The following is a 20,580-nucleotide window of genomic DNA, read 5'->3' as shown; positions in this document are numbered from 1 at the left end:
CTCCTTGGGTGAATCATTACCTGCGCGTCTGTTTGAGTTGCAAGTGGGTGTATTGATTCACTGCCATTGGCACCTGTGTTTTGGTCAGTCTAGTCTTGCATCAGGGCGGTTCAAGACAGGTGCTGGATCTATGCCTCGGACCTCCATGGGACATCCATTAATCTTTTAAAAACACACCAACATGTGCGCATAGCGCGCGCACACACACACACACACACACACACACACACACACACACACACACACACACACACACACACACACACACACACACACACACACACACACACACACACACACTGCAACAACCAGTAACACATGTAACCAGCTTAATAGCAACATGATCTCCAAAAATTCCGTGCTCCTGGACACGGATGTTAAGGACACAAAATCCGTGTCCAGGAGCACAGATTTTGCCAAAATTCCGTGCTCCTGGACACGGAATTGTTTTCCGTGCTCCTGGACACGGAATTGTTTGAAGTGCTTTCTATAGGCTATTTCCACAGTCTGTATACATCTGCACAGAGTAGGCCTATGTGTAACACTGTGGGTGACAGTGACAGTTGATAAGAACTCGAGTGTGACTGACAGCTGTACTGTAGTGTTCGATCCTGGAAGGGTCAGGCCAGCCCAGCGGTGTGTTCATGGGAGAGGCACAGACATGCCCAGCCGTCGTGGTGGCAGTCAGAACTGTAGCCCCAGAGGACATACGCACAGGCTTGTGTGCACTCAGCAGCAGACAGGCGATATGTGTCCCTGCTTGCATGCTCGCTTGCTTGCAAACACAACCGTTTTTGGAGAGCCCTCTACGGCTCGTGGCAATTATTAACCACATCGTTTTTCACACCTCCTCATTTTCACACGACCCAAAGGGCACCGAAGACCTTTTGGGAATAAAGAGCGAGCGTCGCAGGTGCGGCTGGCGCAGGGATTTCGAAGACTATCTTAGAGACATTGCCCACGTGTTAACAACGTTTTGTGTTATCAACTCTCTTATCGGCATGTCGTTACCAAAATGGTAATGAACAAGTCTTACTGTAAAATATGTGGTTAAAGACTCTTGGTCACGTGATAGCAATGTTATTATGATGGGGGTTTCGTTGTTGTTGGAAAGTCAGATCATTGGCGGTTCTTCCACTGAGGCATTCCATGCAATGTTATTACCACTCCCACCCACCCCAAAAAAACCTATATGCACCTACCCACACACTCTCTTGTCTATTTTCTACATCAGAAACACACACACACACACACACACACACACACACACACACACACACACACACACACACACACACACACACACACACACACACACACACACACACACTTTTACAGAATCCCAGCTCTGTGTAATCCAGCACTGCCAGTCTGGGATTAGGAGCATCCCACGTTTGGGGCTAATTTAATCCCAACATGGGTGCCTTTGGTAACATGTGCTGTGCTGGGTGCTGTGGTGTGGTGCGAGGTGGGGGCAGGTGACTCTGAGCTGCTGCCAGGGTTGCCAGATGAGGCTGATGATTTCCAGCCCAGAAAATGCTCAAAACCCTCCTGGAAGCACCAAATCCCGCCCAATTCTATTGATTTCTATGGCCAAAAAGTGGGTGCTTTTTCCTGCAAAATGCCATTTTTACCCACAGACGACCATCCTAAGCAGCCCAATTGGGTGGGAAAACCGCCCAATCTGGCAACACTGGCTGCTGCCTGCTGCTGCTGCTGCAGAAAGCTCAGCCCGTTGACATTTCACCCGCATGTATGCATGTCTACTGCTACTGCCTCTGCCGACGGACCACAGTAATCTAATCATTATCAGTCACACGGGGGCCGCTCCGCCAAGGCCAGCCGAGGGGCTGATTTCATCTGTGACGTCAGGAGAACCAGCGGAGTGCAGTGCAGCAGCCCGGCTCCCTATCTGCGGCTTAAAATAGCCCCTCCATCCTCCGTGGCGACGTCACTGGACTAATTCCCGACCGTCTCCCTCCCTCCCTCGCTTGCTCGCTCGCTCGCTCCCTCTCTCGATAGCTCGTCCTCCTCCCCCACACATCTCATCCGCCCCCTGACTTTTCCCTCCCGTAAGCTGGCAGCCTGCACTGGCTGCTGCACCCCCTCAACCTATAACCATCTCTGTTGAGGCTGTCATCCTCTTTCTCTCTCTCCATATCTCGCTGTCTCAGTGTTCATGCTCTTCTCCCACACAATCTTGCAGGACTCAGTGAACGGCTCGCAGGTTGAGTCTGTCTCTCTGAAACCAGTCAGACAGAACATTTTGTTTCCTCCCTGCTGGAGTCACAGGAGGAGGGTTGCCCCACCACTGTCACAAGCCCTTATACACAGTACGTGCGTACGTACGTACAGTGTGAACGAGGAGGTATCCTCTTTTATCAATGCAAATTAGAGATTTGCCGCCCCTTTGGTTTTGAAAGCAATCCCTGTCTAAGCCAGACAAGGGGCAGATAAAAATAGCAGTGTACATGTACATGCATGTACGAGTTTCTGAAGATAAAATAATAATTATAATAGGCCTAATACTCATCATCATCATCATCATAATCACTTTCATCTCCATCCTTACAATAATAATCACAATAATAATACTACTAATAATAATGCATATTCGAATGGCATAAACAATACGTGGGCTATGTTTAAAAACAGACAACAACAATATGTAGTGCAAAAGTATCTGAAGGAAATAAGGGTTGAATGTCGCATGCTCAGCTGTGTGAATCGGATCTGGCCCCGAGCGTGGCTGGACCCAGGCCACAGAGTGGTACCATCTGTGTGCTAGCAGGTGTCACTAGATCTTGAGGCGGGCCTGATGCCATGGCAATGGTTTTCTTCCAGGCGGCCATAGTTATTACCCTGAGTTCGTGCTCCCCAGAATTGCCTTTCACTGTAAGTCTATGTTTAGTTCGGGGCGATTGGGAGGAACTCTGTTTCTGCTATTCGATACAGACTAAACATGAGCTGTCACTTCGCAGGTAATTACTCAGTGGTGCTTATTTTTAACCCCCACCTAGTTGACATATAGGCTGTTAACTTCATAAAGATGTGTTTGACACCTTATATTAGACGTGTGGTCATTAATACAGTTTGCCGTCTCCATCGCTCTCAGCCATGGTCCAAAGAGGTCACCGTCCAAACATTACACTTCAGTTACATGATAACGAGCCAAAATGTTCTCATCGTGGCCAATGTACGTGTATACTGGGTACGACTTAAACGGGCACAGTGTGGACTCTCTTAAAAGTTTAAAGGCATAAACACAGCATCCATTTCACGACACCATCATCGAAATTGTCAATACAGGCCTACACAACGCTTAATGTTTGCATTACCTTACTACACGGAGCACAAGTGCAATTAAGGGCATGGTTTTTGCATTCTGGGTGTTGCAGGCCGTCTATTTGAGGCCGGTATAATACTGGCCTGGGCTCTGTCTTCTGCGAAGTGCACATGGTGTGTGTACCTGATCTGTGTCTGCATTCTACACATGCTTCAGAGTTCACCCTGCAACGGAGAAGGAGAAGCATTCTAAATAAACAAATAATACAATATGCGACCAATCACTGTATGAAAATTCCAGTCGTTTTTAATTTTTAAGGTTTTAAATCATAGTTTTTGTTTAACTTGTTGTCAGGTTCAGCCATCTTTGTCCACTGGGTCAGTCATGTAGTGTCTATGTCTATAAAGGGTTGATAAAGGGTCACCAATCACGGCAGAGGGTGGAAAGCCTGGTGTACGTGTGTGTGTGTGTGTATGTGTGTGTGTGCGTGTGCGTGTGTGTGTGTGTGTGTGTGTGTGTGTATGTGTGTCCGTGTGCGTGTGTGTGTGTGTGCCAGAGAGAGAATGAGAGTGAAAGAGAGTGTGCCAGAAGGGAGGGCACCGGTGTTGTTGACGCATGTGGAGCTACTACGCAAGGGGGGCTACCCAGAGACAAGGCCGGATTTCAACTGGGAATCCTCTGGAACGTTCCCCTGCCCCCGGGGGGTATCAGGGGCAATAATTCACAGAACAGCTGATTGAAGGTGGCGGAGCGCAGGCGGTGCTTAATCCCATCGGTGACACTACAGGAGATCCATGCGGCCCCCCCTGGCAGGCCCTCCCCACCCCCTAAAGCAAACCAGCCCCCCCACCAAGGGGTGATTAATTCCAACGTTGCAAACCCGTCAGCAAGTTTGTTTTTGTCCTTGGGACACTCCAACCTCAATACCTCCCACACACCCAAACCAAACCTGCCGGTCCCGGCCTCACCTCAACAACATCATCCTCCTCCACGCTAAATCGCAGCTAGGTGACCAGCGAGGACAGGAGGAGGAGGAGGATCGCTGGCCTGGACGTGAAAAAACAAACCTCAGACACATTCCAGTGATGCGACTCATCCTGATACTAACTCACCACATGACAGAGTTTGATGGATGTCGTTGGCTCCTGTGCCAGCAGTGCTCAGTGGGGGAGCTCTCCAAAAAGGTGTTGGGCAATTGTGGGCACGGGCCGGGTGCACGGCAGAAGAGGAATCCAGCCCCTGCCCCTGCCACCGCCACTGCCAGCGCGGGTATGGGTGTGTGATCGTGTAAAGGGAGCTATGTGTGCCTTGGTTGTTCTCAGTGGAAACAAGCCGATGGCATATTTTCCAAGTGCTTCAGAGTGGAGACATGCGATTAGGAAACTGCGGAGATGTGTACCACACACGCGCACACACACACACACAGTCGTTCATCGTCATGAGCACTGTAGGAATTAGAGTATGCTATCCTTAGTCATGTTAAAATAAAACCGTGTGACGCATAAAGTCTTTCCAATGTGTTCTACTTGGCGAAGGAGTATTCCAGGTCACATTTTAGTGCACAATATCACACACACTATACCAAAATGCACCTCAGCTGCTGTAGGCAGGAAAAACTAAAACACTAAAATGATAAAAGAGAAACTCTAAAGCGTTTTTCTCCTGGTGCTATCCACATCCGTAACGGCTGTGCTCTGAGGAAAAACAGCTGTAAACGTGCATTTCTGAGACCTTTACAGTGGTTGGTATGATGGACGTGACCTCTACGTCCATCCATCAAGAGGTGTGTCCGCACTTAAATGCTAAGCAGTCAAGCCTCCCGGAGAAGGAGGGCTTTTAACATTTCAAAAGTACATGGTGTGCAGGAACTGTGTGATTCCAGCTGTCAAAGCATGCCAACGCAGAGCTAGTTGCAAGAGTATCGTGACATTCACGCTTTAAAAAAAAAAAGATTCACTATGAGTGATTTTTCAACACATAGTCTCTTCCAGCTAATTGCAGACAATTGCCTCCTTCAGGGAATTTTGTGATGGGGGGGGGGTTCTGGCCCGTCTACATCAGCATGACAAAAACTGTATGGCATTAGTATGCCATTTGAATGGCTCTCTGCTGGGGTATCTGGGACTGCCCTGGCCACAGAGAGAGAGAGAGAGAGAGAGAGAGAGAGAGAGAGAGAGAGAGAGAGAGAGAGAGAGAGAGAGAGAGAGAGAGAGAGAGAGAGAGAGAGAGAGAGATGTTGTGCAGCTGTGGCATGGCATGGGGTTAACTCGTCCGATTAATCCCCTCCACCCACCTACCCACCCACTCACACACACACCACACACACAAATACACACACACACACACACACACACGCACACGCACACGCACACACGCACACACACACACACACAACCCTCTCTCGCCACCCTTTTCTGCCCATGTGCTCACCCTGGTTCTCCTGATCCCTACTGGGCCCCCCTGCCCTTCCCTTCCCACCCCTTAACCCTCTTGGAATGTGGCGCTTCACTCTCTGGAATGCCAGGGCAGGCCTGCAGTCAACATCATTGTCAACTGCAGAGAGAGGCTTTTACATTTTGGTTCTGTGTCAAAAAAATACAGCTCCCTGCAAAGAAAGACAGTGGTGAATGAAAACTTGTGGAGCTTGACATCAAAGAGTTGATTCTGATGAATCCGCCCATGGCCATCTTGACAGTGTGACGACGTGAAAGCACTGTCTCCAAAAGGTCATCTCTTAATACTGTATATCTTATGTTGTGGCGCAGTGTGCTAAGCCCCCCACATTGGCTATGGGCGTGTTCGCCTATATAGTAACCCAGGTTCAGGTCCGGCCAAGGTCATGTCTCAAACCTTGACCCATCTCTGTTGCTGTCATACGCTTCACTGTCATCAATGAAGACAGAAAAAGCCCTTAAAAAGAAAAAGAAATACACGTACTGTAAACTATTTGTCTATACTATTTGTCGTTTGACATGCATTGTTTTTTTAAGGTTTCTGTAACCAAGCCATGCAATAAAGGCTTTTTATTTTTGATGAACGAGAGTGTCTAGGTAGGTTTTTTTGCATACCTTAAACTATATTGAGTATTAGCACACACGGTTTGATCAAAATCTTTTCACCCGTCCCAAAGTTATCATGCAAACAAAACTCTGTGAATGACAGACCTATGCATGCACAGATTCACATACAGCTGGGTGACCAGTGAATAATATGCCTTCAAAACCTTTGGGCAGAGGGAGGCGGCATGATAACATCATAGGCCTGCCTGGTACTTACACAAAGTCTACATTTTTGTATGTTACATAACATGCCTATGCATGTGTGTACATACTATGTCTGTGTTTTTTTGGGGGGTGTTTCTGGGGGGTCTCGTCATCCAAACATCATGTAAGGTGAGCCTCGTAAAATTGCTGCTGCACGAGTTGCATAATGCCTGGAACAGAATGTGTTTTATTTAAAGCATAGGTTAGACGTCTCAAGCAAGCCTGCTACAGTGAAGAATGCCTTTTCGAAAGCCCAGCAGGGGTGCATGCAAGACCCAACACTTGTGATTACCTGAAGAGCGAGCAATTCTGTATAATTTACTCGGAGAGCAAGACTGATTATCCTCCCCTTCTGCAGAGGAGACTGAGTGAGTAAGTGTGAGTGTGTGTGAGAGAGAGAGAGAGAGAGAGAGAGAGAGAGAGAGAGAGAGAGAGAGAGAGAGAGCGAGAGAGAGAGAGAGAGAGAGAGAGAGAGAGAGAGAGAGAGAGAGAGAGAGGGGTGCACACACACCAATGTATTTGCCTTTGCCATTTTCTCAGAAAGTCTCCCACACAGCTATTTGTAGAGCCGTACCTGACTAACTAGCAGGCTGGCAGGCTGGGTGAGCGTGTGTGTGTGTGTGTGTGTGTGTGTGTGTGTGTGTGTGTGTGTGTGTGTGTGTGTGTGTGTGTGTGTGTGTGTGTGTGTGTGTGTGTGTGTGTGTGTACACATGTGGCAGAGCCGTTTGGGAGGACGATGACACAAATGGGGCTGGGAGGCAGGGAAGACGACAGGAGGGGGAGCACAAACAGTCCTGCTGTCTCAGGCCTAGGGAAACAGGGTGCCCACAATTTTGTCCCCATTACATTTTTTGTACTAGGTAGGGGGCCCTTTCTGATGACTTTCTCCCGGGCCCGGCCAAAGCTGCCAGGGGCCCTGCTGGGGAGGCGTAGGCAGCGGTGTCAAGGCCCCATCTCCCACTCTCAGCCTGGATGCAGTATCTAACAGCTGACTGAGAGAATCTACAGCTCACCCTCCCTCCCTCTCTTTACAAGCAGGAACCCAAAGGTCAGCACTTCAGTCAGCAGGGCCCCCCCTCCATGCTCGACTCGTCTGCCTCTCTCCCTCCCGTGCTCCCTCCACCCAAGAGGCCCATCTACAGTACGTACTCCATCCATCCCTCCGTGCGGTAATCAGAGGTGGGCTGGGGTGGGGTGAGGAGGCCCCCCTGTCGATCTAAAAACATCCATTCCTCTACGTTTCAGCCCCCACCCCCCACCACATACATCTAGGTTGAAAGCTGAATGCCCACCCTTACGTGACATTCTGGCCAGACCTGCGATGGTGGGGGTTTGTGTGATGCCTCAGTCTTTACAGTAAAGTCTGATGAAATTGTGAATCTGTCAATGACGACACCCATCATTTATTGTGGGTAGTTTCGGAGGAATCGAACCCGGGTCAGCCACATGGCAGGCGAGTGCACTACCGGTTGGCCACGGCAGGGCCTATTGTGGGTAGTTTTATTTTAACTAAAGTAACACCATCCTTTCACCTACGATCTACCCATCCGCCCTCTCGGATGTCTGTCTGAAGTTGGCTAGAAACTTAATAGGCCTACAGATTTTGAGGGCAAGAAAGTGTGTCAGTTACATATCCACTGGAATGACACACACACTCACACACACACCATCGCAGAGCAGGTGGGATTGGAATACAGCATTTAGTGCAAAACAAATATAAACCTGCGTCATCATGAACTGAGCTACTCCAGGAGAGAGAGAGAGAGAGAGCGCACGTCGCGTCAGGCAGCCAGCCCACATCTCCTCACAGCTCACCCACCTGACTGGTTCAGCGTCCAGCCAGCCAGCGTCTATAGCGCACAAGCTCACGCAAGACAAGGCGTTTTTATGAGGCATATCTCTCACCACCACCACGCTCTTCTCTCTCATGCCGCATACCTGCGTACGCAATGCAACAGGCACCAGGCATCTTGGCAAGTGCCATATACCGTGAAAACAACAGACCTGAAGAACCCAAGCAGCCAATTATGGTGTGTGTGTGTGTGTGTGTATATCCACGCCACTGGCTGATAGCACTCAATAGTCGCCATCATTGTCAGTCTGACCTTTTCTGGATGACGTCAGCTCAGCGTACTCCATGGCTCATCGTCTAGTCAGTCCTGAATAGACTAGTTTGGGCCTTTGAGTAATTGCCAGGTTCTGGCATGTAAGACTCGAGACCTTTGACCTAATTTCTTTAAAAGGTGCTATGTGTAATGTTTTTAGTAGCTTACTTACAGAATTCATGCTGTCCATTGACAGAAATTACCCTTTTTTTACACTTACCATCAAATTCTAAGTATTCATTATGACTGGGAAAAATTAACTTTTCATACATGAAAAGGGGGATCTTCTTCTGCATGTCCACCATTTTGAATTCCAAGGAATAGATATATTTTTTACTGAAAAACTTACTGCACTTTGGTCACACTAGTAAATAATAGTTGATTACTTGGTAAATGTTCATGAAAAGATCACATTTGGAAAAAGGGAGCAGTTTCAATGAGCAGCACTGTTGCAATACCTACTCTGGCCACCATCCCACACAGTGCACCCTTAAAAGGTAGAATACATAATGCCCAGAGTACTGCAACCAAAGATGTCCATGACTGGAAATTCCAAATGGCAGACATGGAAGACAAATGCAGCTATTCACGTGACAGACCATTGGGAATGGATAGCATCAATTCCGCACATAAACGGCTTAAAAAATGTCATACTCCGTCTTTAAAATCCTATGATTGTCCCATCCAATGTCCTAGACATTCAAGTCTCTGTGCCTGATGTACTGTATTTGTATGGCTGATTTGTCAACGAGCAGGACAATGGTGTTCTAAACTTTCGTCTGTCATATTACCATCATTACTGATAACATTTTGCATGTGCGTCTTGAAAATTAATTTAAAAAATACTTTGCAGAACAAAGGCTGTATGGTTTTAGGCTTCCTCTACAAACCTGTGAGGTAACCTGCACAATCCTCCTGTAAGGAACTACAGTCGTGTGTGTGTGGGGGGGTGTGTGTGTTGATCTTTGAAACGCCTAGCACATTACGCAAGCCTGAGGACTAAACTGAAATATGTCCCCTGGTGGCAGGCAGTACAGGACGCCGACGCTGCTGCGGAGCGCATCAGGCTTGGAACAGCTCTTCCCAACAGGGGCAGACTGCAGAGAGCAGGTCAGAGCACGCTACAGAGAAAATGGCAAACGCTCATATTCATCATGAAGCAGACACTGTGGTTTCCTCAAAAGCCGCCCAAGTCAGCACATGATCAGTCATCCTACAGATGCACACAGCCCTTCAAAGCCGAGCCCCGCAGGTGACACAACGGCTGTTTACTGGATGGGCCCTCAGGCCAAAACGACTGGCGCGCGCGCACGCACGCACGCACACACCCTTTGAAGGGCCAGTATTCCTGGCAGGGCCAAGTCAGTGTGAACTCATCTAGATGAGTCACAGGGTAAACAAGTGCACACACACCTAACGACATGACAGAGAACATCCTCTTTGGCAATTCTGTTTCAAACGAACCCCATGCCACAGAAATCAGAAACACGCTAAACATTTAAATGGTGGAAAGGTGGGGGCATGGCAATACTGCAGTCATAAGTATTATGAAACATATTTCAAAATGGGCATGTCAGTGTAGATGTGTGGCATTTGCATTCTTTATTTGCAGGGAACTTGTTGCGAATGCAAAGGAAGTCCATCCAATAAAAAACTTCCGATGCAAGGTATTGAAATACTGAAGCTGAAATGTGAAAGAGGGTAAAGGCCAGTCACCAGCTCTGTCAATGCCAGTAAATGTACATGGGTCTCTACTGCCCTCTGGTGGAAGAAAGCCGCATCACTACCAGGCTGCATGCAGCTTGCAAACCCAGTCTTCCAATTTACTAGCCACAACTTCTTTGTAGAGCAGTAAAGTCTGACAATGTCAGCAGTAACACTAAGATTGCTTTAGCAATGTAATTGATCAGCTAGAACTTTCTAATCTTCAATCCATTGCCTCACAACGCAACACGCTATGAACACATAATGCTGGCTGTGCCTTGTCACTATCAATTTGAAGTCCAGGGTTTAAGAGATAATCAGTAGGAGAATCGAAGTATTTGGTATGACTTAGAAAAACACAAAAAGAGTGAATAATTCCAAATAAATTTATTGGTAATTTCATCAACTGTACAAAGCAGGCCTGGTGGCTTGTTGATACTGACTGGACAGGACTTGCGTAAAACTGAAGAGAAGCAGGTTTTTCTTTTTCACCAACAAAACATCCTGTAAAAAGACACAGGAAGAGGAGCAGCGGTGAATTAGGGATATACACCTTAAAATGGTGACTGACAACACTTGTTCAATAAAACTAATAATTTGAGCACTTTGCACCACATATTTGTGGTTGTAGAGCTTAGACGAAGAAAAAAAAATCATCAATTGGTCATATTTACAAATGTCAATTTATTCCAGAGCCAAGTCAAATGATATGGGTATAGCAATCTTACCATTCATGGTTAAATATCAATATGCACATATTAACTCAAAAGACATAACGCATATGAAAGTCAGCACTTTCTGGGTGGGGGAAGCCTTACCAATGGTTAAATATGAATATGCACATCACTCCAGGGCCTTTACAATGGCCTCGTTGGCCTCTACTGCGATCTGGGCCTCTGCGCGAGCGGCCTCGTCTGACACTCCGACCATGTCGGCCTGGGCCTTCTCCAGGTTAGCCTTGGCGGCCTGCAAGACAGGTGAAAAGGGGTACAATGTGAGATTACCCTATTTTTTTCCTGTAGTTTTGACCATCCTATAGAATCATATGTTTACCATGCGTACAATATAAACATTTCCCATCAGAAAAACATGTAGCCTAAAACTTGTAGAATTAGGATTTTATTACAGATGCATGCAAACATGAGTAACGTCTACAAGGATATAACGTGCAACCGTTGAAGTGTTCTGCAAGACTATTTTACAACAAAAGTTCCAAGTTCCTGTCATACGCAAGCCCTGGAAAAATACCACATCTAATCCGGTGCTCAGCTAGAAGCACATTTATTTTCAAAGAACGCTGAAGTGCGGCCTCTCCACGACCGAGACAAATGGATACGGCCTTTTCTGCCCGGGAAAAAGACACTTGTTACAGTGCCGATTACAAAGTATAAATGCCAAACATTACTGGGAGTGAAAGGTCTCTCAGCGGGGCTTTGACACATCTGTTCCAATTCAACAGTGACTGACCTTTCCTTTCCTTTCCTTCCCCATTAATGCTGCGCTCCCTTGAGCACTGTTATCAGCGCAGCAGAAAAGTCATTCACCTTTCACAGGCCAAGCCCACTGCGGCGCAAAAATGCACATCTTATAGAGGGGGAGGTTTACCGGTTAGAGTCGCAAATAAACACCCTTTCACCCCTAGTCACAAACACCACCCTTCCACGACCCCCTATGCTGCTAGTAATACAGTCTCCCACAAACCACTTACATAATATAAGCAAAAAAGCTTGCCATCTCGTGTGACATTGCATAATCATACTAAATAGAGCAACACCATAATATACAAAATACACATTTTCCATCAATAGGGGAAAACTAGAAATAAGACACTATCCATGGCTGTCCAGCTGTCACACTACAGATACCATATACCAACACCATAGGGATTTCAGAGTACTGCAGGTTCTGCCATAGGTTTTTGCAACAGCCTTCTTGTTGGTATCTCAGCTCTAAAGCAAAGGCTATGAGCAGCATGATGAGACAAATGTAGCCCTCAGTTACGTCACTCACTCACAGTGACATTCATTGGATAGGTAATGTTTTTTCAGGCTAGCTTTTTTTAATGCCTGTATGTTTTTGGCAGAAATCTTGAAACATTGCTGCACATCAACACCTTTCTGTGCGACAGGTTAATCCCGAGAGATCCACTTCAAACATCTGCATCCCCTCAGCACATGAAGTGATACAGCAGCACCATTTCTGGAAGTAAGTTCCTTTTACACCTCCTCGAGTTAAATGACTGAGTTTTACCTTTGTTCTTTACTTCCAGCCAATCTCTGAGCCCGTCAACTCAAACTCGTTCATGCTAGCATATGCAATTAAATTATATTGTATGGGAGCAGCTAGTAGCTAGTTGAGCCCATAAAAAATAATAATAACTGCTAGCATAGGACAAGAAGTACCGGTAACATCGCCAGACCCAGAGAATAACTAGAAGAGGAGGAAAAAGGTAAAACCCCATTGTTAAACTCAAGGAGAGGTGTTTCCAGAAATGGTGAGGGGTCGCTTTAAGATTGCTTATTGCAAAAATATGTTTGTTGGGGAAGGAAAATGGATGCGCTCCAATTACATTTTTCTCAAACGCATATTAAGATTTGCCTGAGCAGCCTGTGGACTTTTTGCCTGTAAATAAATGTGACAGCATCTCATTAGGCTCGTTCCATCCAATTTCCTGCCGTCTTGGACTGTCGGCGCGACCCTCTGATGAGCTGCCTCTTCCACTTGGTCTGTTTGGCTTTCACTGTCTCCATGAATCTCATAACTTTGGTGAACAAACATCTGCACACTCAATCAGCCAGAAAGCCCTTAATGATTACTGGAAATAATACTACTAAGTAAGCAATCACGTAACAGAGGGGAAAAACATCTTAATGCGCTCCATTCTTCATGCATGCCTGTTTGCTATTTGTGAGCGCCTCTAAGTGCTTTTTAAAGCTTAATTGGGAGTGCAGCGCCACTGGCGAACAGTGATTTTGTATTCTGCCAGCTCTCCTTACAGAGTACAATCATTTACACATTATTTTTTTTGTCTGTTAAAATATCCATCGGGATATTTTGCATGTCTAGTCACAGAGTAGGTACTTATTTACAATATAATTATAATGAAAGCATGATTGGAAGTCTTGTTAGGAGAGCACTCAAAATGTGTAAAATTAAAAAGCTCCTCATATGAAATTCCTTAAAAGATCAACTGAAATGACAACTAACATTTAAACCAGGATACAAGGGGACTGTATTTTGACATGTCCAGTCCATCTTTTTTTTTGACATGATGGGTCAATATCACAATTAAGCTTTTTTTTTTTTTAACCACATCACACAGCCTACCTCTGGAGATTACACACAGGTACACACTGAGTAAAGCCCGATTCGGACGGGACTTTTATTACCTATGGACCCCCGGTAATTCGGAATAATTACGGAGAATGTCTGGAGTTCTTAGTCATGTGCGAATGCGGCATTTCCGTGATATGTGAAGTAATAATTCCATCTCGAATTACCTACTGTATTTCGGCTAAGTACAGACGTCCTGGGGTAATTTCACGTCCCATGTCCATATGCGCTCCATTTGCACCCCCTAATAATGTCCGTAAATTGAGCAAACTACAGAAGTTCACTTATCCCGCTTATGCACCATGAAAAATCACAGAGGTCCGGGGGTAAATACGAATTACCAAGGGTCCACAGGTAATATTTATCCCGTGCGAATCAGGCTTAAGAAGTACATTTGTATAGAACAGGTTCACCGGAGCAGCTCAGTCAGATGCGAAATCTAAGTGCCATGATTTAAAATGAAATAAAAATACACATTACCACATCTGAGCTGCTAAGGTGAACTGTATTCTTTTGCTTGAATTAAAACCTCTCCTGTTGATGGTCCAGACAGTGAAGTACAGGTGCCCAGAGGAAATACCTTATTTTACTCCACATCCATATTTCTCCACATCCATATTTCCAAGTTTGACAGTTAAATATGGCGCACATCCAAGCTGAAAACAGGCACCGGGTCAAGACACAAGATCAAGTAAAGGCAAAGGTAACCAACACACAGATGAACTCAGACTTTTTATCCATTTTATCCAGTAAAAAAAGAAAAAGGAAAGGCAGTGGCGGCCCGAAGCGCCACACAATAAAAAGTGGATTTAAAAACAGAGCTCGGGGGCGCTGTGGTGCAGCGCGCTAAGCCCCCCACATTTGGGCTTGCATGCCCACGGTGACACCGGTTCGAGGCCGGCCGGGGTCATTTACCAATCTCACCCTGTCTCTCTGTCCCACTTGCTTCCTTTCACCATCTCAGCCTCTCCTATCAAATAAATGCATTAAAACCCCCTAAATATATATATATAAAAAAAGAAAAAGAAAAACGGAGCTCATTGGTGTGCGGGTCAGGTCATCTGTGCCTTTCCTTCTTTGTTTGTGTACTGCATCAGGGGAGTCTGGAGGTCAGCCAGACACCTGCAGGCTACTCACCGCCAGGTCAAAGCTGTCCAGGGTGAATGCCTCCTCACACAGGAGCTGGACTGACGAGTCTTCGTTCACTGTGACGGACCCACTGCTCACTGCAAATCATTAAACCAGGAAAGGCGCACATTTTAAAATAAATACACCACTTCACCTGAACATGACACCAACAGAACACCTACATACCTCCATGTGTAACAAGGCCAATGTTAATATTGTACATTGTTCATTTTAAAGTCAACAAAAAAACGTTGAAACCAAACCTGAAGTCAGCCAAGGGTTTAGCGCTTCATTAATTACCCCACAAAAACACTCCACAGCGATGGTGACAGAGACCCACCACCTTCAACCCCCACAATTAAATCCACCGATTTATCTCATCTTGTGAGTACATGTTGCTACATAGTGACACATTTTGCTTCCCAATTCAATTGGCTTTAAAGACAATCTAAGCCTTTATTGAACTTCTCATGCAATTCGGCCATCTCTACAGGTGCTGAAAAAAAACACGGGTCATTTCACGTGAAATCACTTTGGGACCCGACCGACACGGATTTCAATCATACTTGCTGTGCTTGTTTAGTGGCAAGGTAGCACCCTAGAACTGCATTTGTGTAAATCTGACACCAATATTAAGGGAGGAACAGACTAGCTAAGGTTTACATATGAGGGTAGGACACTATGCATTCAGCCTTGATTATATCAGTCAGTGTAAGTCGCAAAAATATGTTTGTGGTGTTATTTGAAAGCTCTTTTCTGGCTATAAAATTACACAAACAGCATGGAACACAACAACCCTCAGAATATGAATTATCATAAATTGAAAAACTAAAAATTTAATATAAAAAAACCTTATATTTTAAAATGGCCAGTTCCTTGTCTAAACATAGCCTGCAATGCCATGAACAACACCTGAAATGCTGGCGTTTGGTTCTTTATCCATTTCAGAGACAATGGGAGTCAAAAATATGGCATCATACAAATCACCTAGTAATAATATGGTGATACTATTAATATCACATGACGGCATGTCTATCGGAATATGTGAAGGATGGAGATGGTCCATGAGGATACAGGAAGTTCAGTTTCACCTCTCCAGTGCTCGGCATACACTCCTCAACACATGCTAGCCACTAGTTGCCATCATATAAAGCTACAACATACCCTTTGATGCTTGAACATTTAAAAAAATCCTTTACTGAGCTTATTCTTTCAACCCTGCCTTCTCTGACTGCTTAAAATGGTCTAGCTTCCACTGTGTCCATTGACAATGGGCAGAAGCCGTGTAGTTTTTGAGTACCTGGAATAGGGACAGACGAGGGTTCAGGGCCCACCGGAAAAATGCCTGTTATGCCAGATGACCAGTCCAGCCCTGTCCCTGACACTACTCTATTACTACTTCATTACAACTCATTTCAACCTTTATGTCCCAGTATCTCTGAAATGAAAAAAGAACCAAACACCCCATTTTCAGGTGTTGTTTATGACCTTACAGGCTATGTTTAGACAAGAAACCAGACATTTTAAAATATAAGTTTCTTTGATATTCAATTTTTACTTTTTCATGCATCATAATTCATATTCTGAAGGTTGTTGTATTCCATGCTGTTTGAGTAATGTGTAGAGCCAGAAAAGAGCTTTCAAACAATACCTCAGACATCCTTTTGTGACTTACCGGTACATTGACTGATATAATCAAGGCTGAATGCATAGTGTCCTACACTCACATGTAAACCTTTGCTAGTCTGTTTCTCCCTTAATATTGGTGTCAGATTCACATTCACATTGCAGTTCTAGGGTGCTACCTTGCTACTAAACAGGCACAGCATGATTGAAATCTGTGTCGGTCGGGTCCCAAAGTGTCTGATTTCAGGTGAAATGACCCACACTTAAACATCACACTTGGGATGTTTTACATTACAGGGTCAGCAGTCGATACAAATATTATCATGAATGTATAGCCAGATTTAATATGCAAGACAATCCTGCTCATCATTACTCACAAGACTCTGTGACTGTAGTTGGGTACCATGGAAAGTGCTATGCAAAACATATCGTTAATAATAATAGTACTATAGATAGGTTTTTCGTTTATGAAGATTTGCGATGTGAGGAGGGGCAAGATGATAAGCTGCCAACCACGTGAGCGCATTTTTTGAGTGACTGCAGTTTCCAACAATCAGAGGCTGAACAATGCACAGCCAGGGTCCCACAGCCAAGGATTGTTTACAAACGGGAAACCCATGTTTTAAGTGAAGAGCTCTACCCAGATTCTGCAAGTGTGCTCTCCAGCCCATATACAGCTCCAGGCCTTTTTATTAGAATACCATGAAAAAGTTGATTTATTTCCATAATTCCATCAATAATGTTAAACTGTCATAGATTGTAGATTCATGGCCCAGTTTTTTAACTATTGCAAACATTATTTTTCTTCTTTTTATATACGTTGGCCTTCCAGCTCAAAAAACCCATGAATTGGGGAATTCGCATTATTAGAATATTGTTATAAAATCACATTTTTCTTCATCAAAATTCGGGTCACATTATATCAGTTGAAATTTGGTACTTTCTACATAACATGCAATGGTCAATACTTGGTTAGGACATTCTCTGTCTTCATAATGGCCATGATGCGTTTAACATTGAAGTCAATGGAAAAACAGTGCATGGCAGTTATGGAAGCCCAGATATCCTTGATGCTTTGCTGTCAGCTGTTCTTGTTTGTTGACCTGGTACCCCACACTTCACTCTTCAATATACCCTGTAGATTTCCATGCCACGTTTTGGCGCTAACTCACCAGTTTAATTCTAAATAACCAGAAATGAATCCCCATTGAAAATGAATGGGGTTTAATTTCTGTTGAGTTAGAATTAAACTGGTGAGTTAACACCAAAACGTGGCATGGAAATCTACAAAAACAGCTGACGGCAAAGCATCAAGGATATCTGGCCTTCCATTACTCCCATGCACTGTTTCTGCCATTGACTTCAATGTTAAACGCTTCATGGCCGTTATTATTAATAATATTAAGACAGAGAGAGTCCTAACCAAGTATTGAACATTGCATGTTGTGTAGAAAGTACCAAAGTTCAACTGATTTGATGTGCACTGATGTGAAACAAATTTTGATGAAGAAAATAGTGATTTTATTACAATATTCTAATGATGTGAATTCCCCAATTCGTGTTTTTTTTTAGCTGGAAGACCAAAATGTGTAAAAATAAACAATTTAATGATTGGAATAGTTAAAAAACTGGGCCATGAATCTACAATCCATGACAGTTTAACATTATTGATGGAATTATGGAAATAAATCAACTTTTTCATGGTATTCTAATAAAAAGGCCTGGAGCTGTATGGCAGGGGCCGTCATGTCAGACTCCAATCGCTTACTATCAACTCATCTTAGCATGGGGTAACTTATGGTGATTGAGATGGAAAAATTACTTTGTGCTCCATTAGTCAAAAGGACAACTTCTAAAAACATGTTGTACTTAATTTTCATTATACAAATAATAAACAACCCAGGATGCATTCACAGACCTGGGACAAAAACAAACAAACAAACAAACACAACATGTATGTGCGCTGCATACCAGTGCCAGTACAAAAACCCCCAACATGTTGGAGCACTGCATACCAGTGACAGTACCAAAAAACCCAACATGTATGTCCGCTACATACCGGCACCGGTACCATCCCAGCCATTCAGCACTGAGGGATCTCTGAGCACATGTGAAGGTCACAGGGTTACAATAGGATATGGGTCAATGACAATTTTTTAGACATCAGGTGGTACAACCACTGCTAAAGCACATGCATTAATTGTTAATTGGCAATTCATGTACAAGCAGTTAATATGCTTCTCAGATAATCCAGAAAAACAAACATACAAAAAGAGGTTTAATCCATACAATAGTGGCATTAAATGTGGTAGCCACACGCTGACCTCTGCTACTACAAATACGTCATTGACCCATTATCTCCTACTCACTTCATTTGGTGCCCTTTTCCTCCGTTCTGTAATGGGGTTGTTGTTAACACCACCAAACATGACTACTACGATTCCCTGATTGACGCTCCCAACCCAGGACGCTCCCCTCTCATCTCGCTCCCACTAGCCAGACTATCGGTACCACCGCCATATGACGGAGCTAGTTATGTTGTTGATGTTAGTTTTTTGTTTCTAACCCTAACCCTAACCCTAACCTTAACCCTAAACCTAACCCTAACCCTAAATTGCTTGTATGTGGCAATATATGATAATACGTGAAATATAATCGGATGGGACTACACGACCGGGAGTGATAGAAACACCTGGGACCGCACGTCCGAGAGCGATCTCAGTTGGGAGTCTCCATCCCCCACCGACTACTACCCACACTGTGGTACCAGGTTATAACTCGAGGTGACTGAATAATCGGCGATGACATTCTCACCAAAGTACTTTGTGGAGGAACCATCATCACCGAAGACGGTGACGACTCCAGGCCTCAGAACCTGCAGGGTTGGAACGTGAGCAGGGAGGATGCCGAAGGCACCGGTCAGCGTTGGTACGTCGACCTGCCTCACGCTGGCACCATTGAAGAACACCTACATTAAATAAAAAGCGAAAAGCATAAAGTGAACGTTAAATATCTATTTTCAGATTTATTAGTCCCCTCCTACGGTCTGTGCAAGTAGATTCAAAATACTTAACATACACAGGGCTTTCGTGTTATGCTTCATAATTCTGCACGTCATTAGTTCTACATTAGAGCTGTTCATTGACAAACTCCTCGGAACAGTGACAGCTGAGGACTAGCATAAGCTAAGGCTACTTCACGTAGCTGCTAAACCACATCAAATCCAGTGAACTGTAACATATTGAATGGTCATCGCAGCTTTATTCTAATTTAACAAACACTTTACTACATAATTGAATCCTAAGCTCCAACAAACATGTCAAAACAACTCAAGGTGAAAGGCTTACGATAGTGAGAGCAGTTAGCTAACGCTAGTCTGGTCTTGACCTGTGACTGTACAGAACTGAGTCGAATTCACAGCTCCAACGGATAATGTTAAAATTGTCATAGTTTCGTATTATTTGTTTTCGATCACATATCTTTGGCCATAGATAGAAACCGTATATCACCTGAACTGGACAACGCTCTAGCACTGTGTGTGTGTGACATTTAGCGTCCATGTTGCTAGCTACCATACATGCTGTTCACAGGAACATGGCGTTCTGCAAACTCGACTCATTGAACTATGAGAGCTGGACATGCACCATGCGTAAATTAAATACACTTTTGTACTCTTCATTTGTCTACATTGTTTTGTTGCAGTCCAGTGTACTGAATGACGACCATATATTCAACAACTACGCAATCTATATCCTAGCCGACAGTGGCTAACTTTACCTGAGTCGGCGAGGCGAATGTGAAGGACATCTGTGGTGCTCCTCCGGGTGCATCAGCATAGCAACGCACTTGCCTCAAAGCAGGGATTGTGCGACGGAACAAAAACCTTGCAGCCATCATATTGCTTAAATTTCTGGTGGATCTAGCCTAAACTTGACTAAATCAAAGGCCAAGGCTTCCCCGTAATGCAAGCGTGATCCCAGTCAACGAATGCGCCTCACAGGACAAGGGCACTGTACGGCTACCCATAAGCCACGCAGAAAGCAACAGCATTGTGGGAAATGTAGTCCACACATTGTAACAAAAAGTGCGCACAACAATATTTTCTACCACCAGATGGCGCCATAATAATAACTTT

At 44.8% G+C, this 20,580-nt stretch overlaps 1 protein-coding gene across 1 annotated transcript; it reads right to left on the bottom strand.

Moving 5' to 3' along the window:
• Window positions 1-10,726: 10,726 nt before the first annotated feature.
• atp5f1d (ATP synthase F1 subunit delta) lies at window positions 10,727-20,494 on the bottom strand. The gene is made up of 5 exons (XM_063201408.1): window positions 20,223-20,494; window positions 19,260-19,413; window positions 14,829-14,917; window positions 11,177-11,324; window positions 10,727-10,862 (listed from the first exon to the last, which is right to left on the bottom strand). The coding sequence occupies exons 1-4, from the start codon at window positions 20,340-20,342 to the stop codon at window positions 11,202-11,204; spliced, it is 486 nt and encodes a 161-aa protein (XP_063057478.1). The 5' UTR covers window positions 20,343-20,494; the 3' UTR covers window positions 10,727-10,862; window positions 11,177-11,201.
• Window positions 20,495-20,580: the final 86 nt, after the last annotated feature.

The sequence above is a fragment of the Engraulis encrasicolus genome, chromosome 6 (assembly GCF_034702125.1).
Source record: "Engraulis encrasicolus isolate BLACKSEA-1 chromosome 6, IST_EnEncr_1.0, whole genome shotgun sequence".
Taxonomy (NCBI): Eukaryota; Metazoa; Chordata; class Actinopteri; order Clupeiformes; family Engraulidae; genus Engraulis; species Engraulis encrasicolus.
This window is presented reverse-complemented; position numbering and strand designations above follow the sequence as displayed.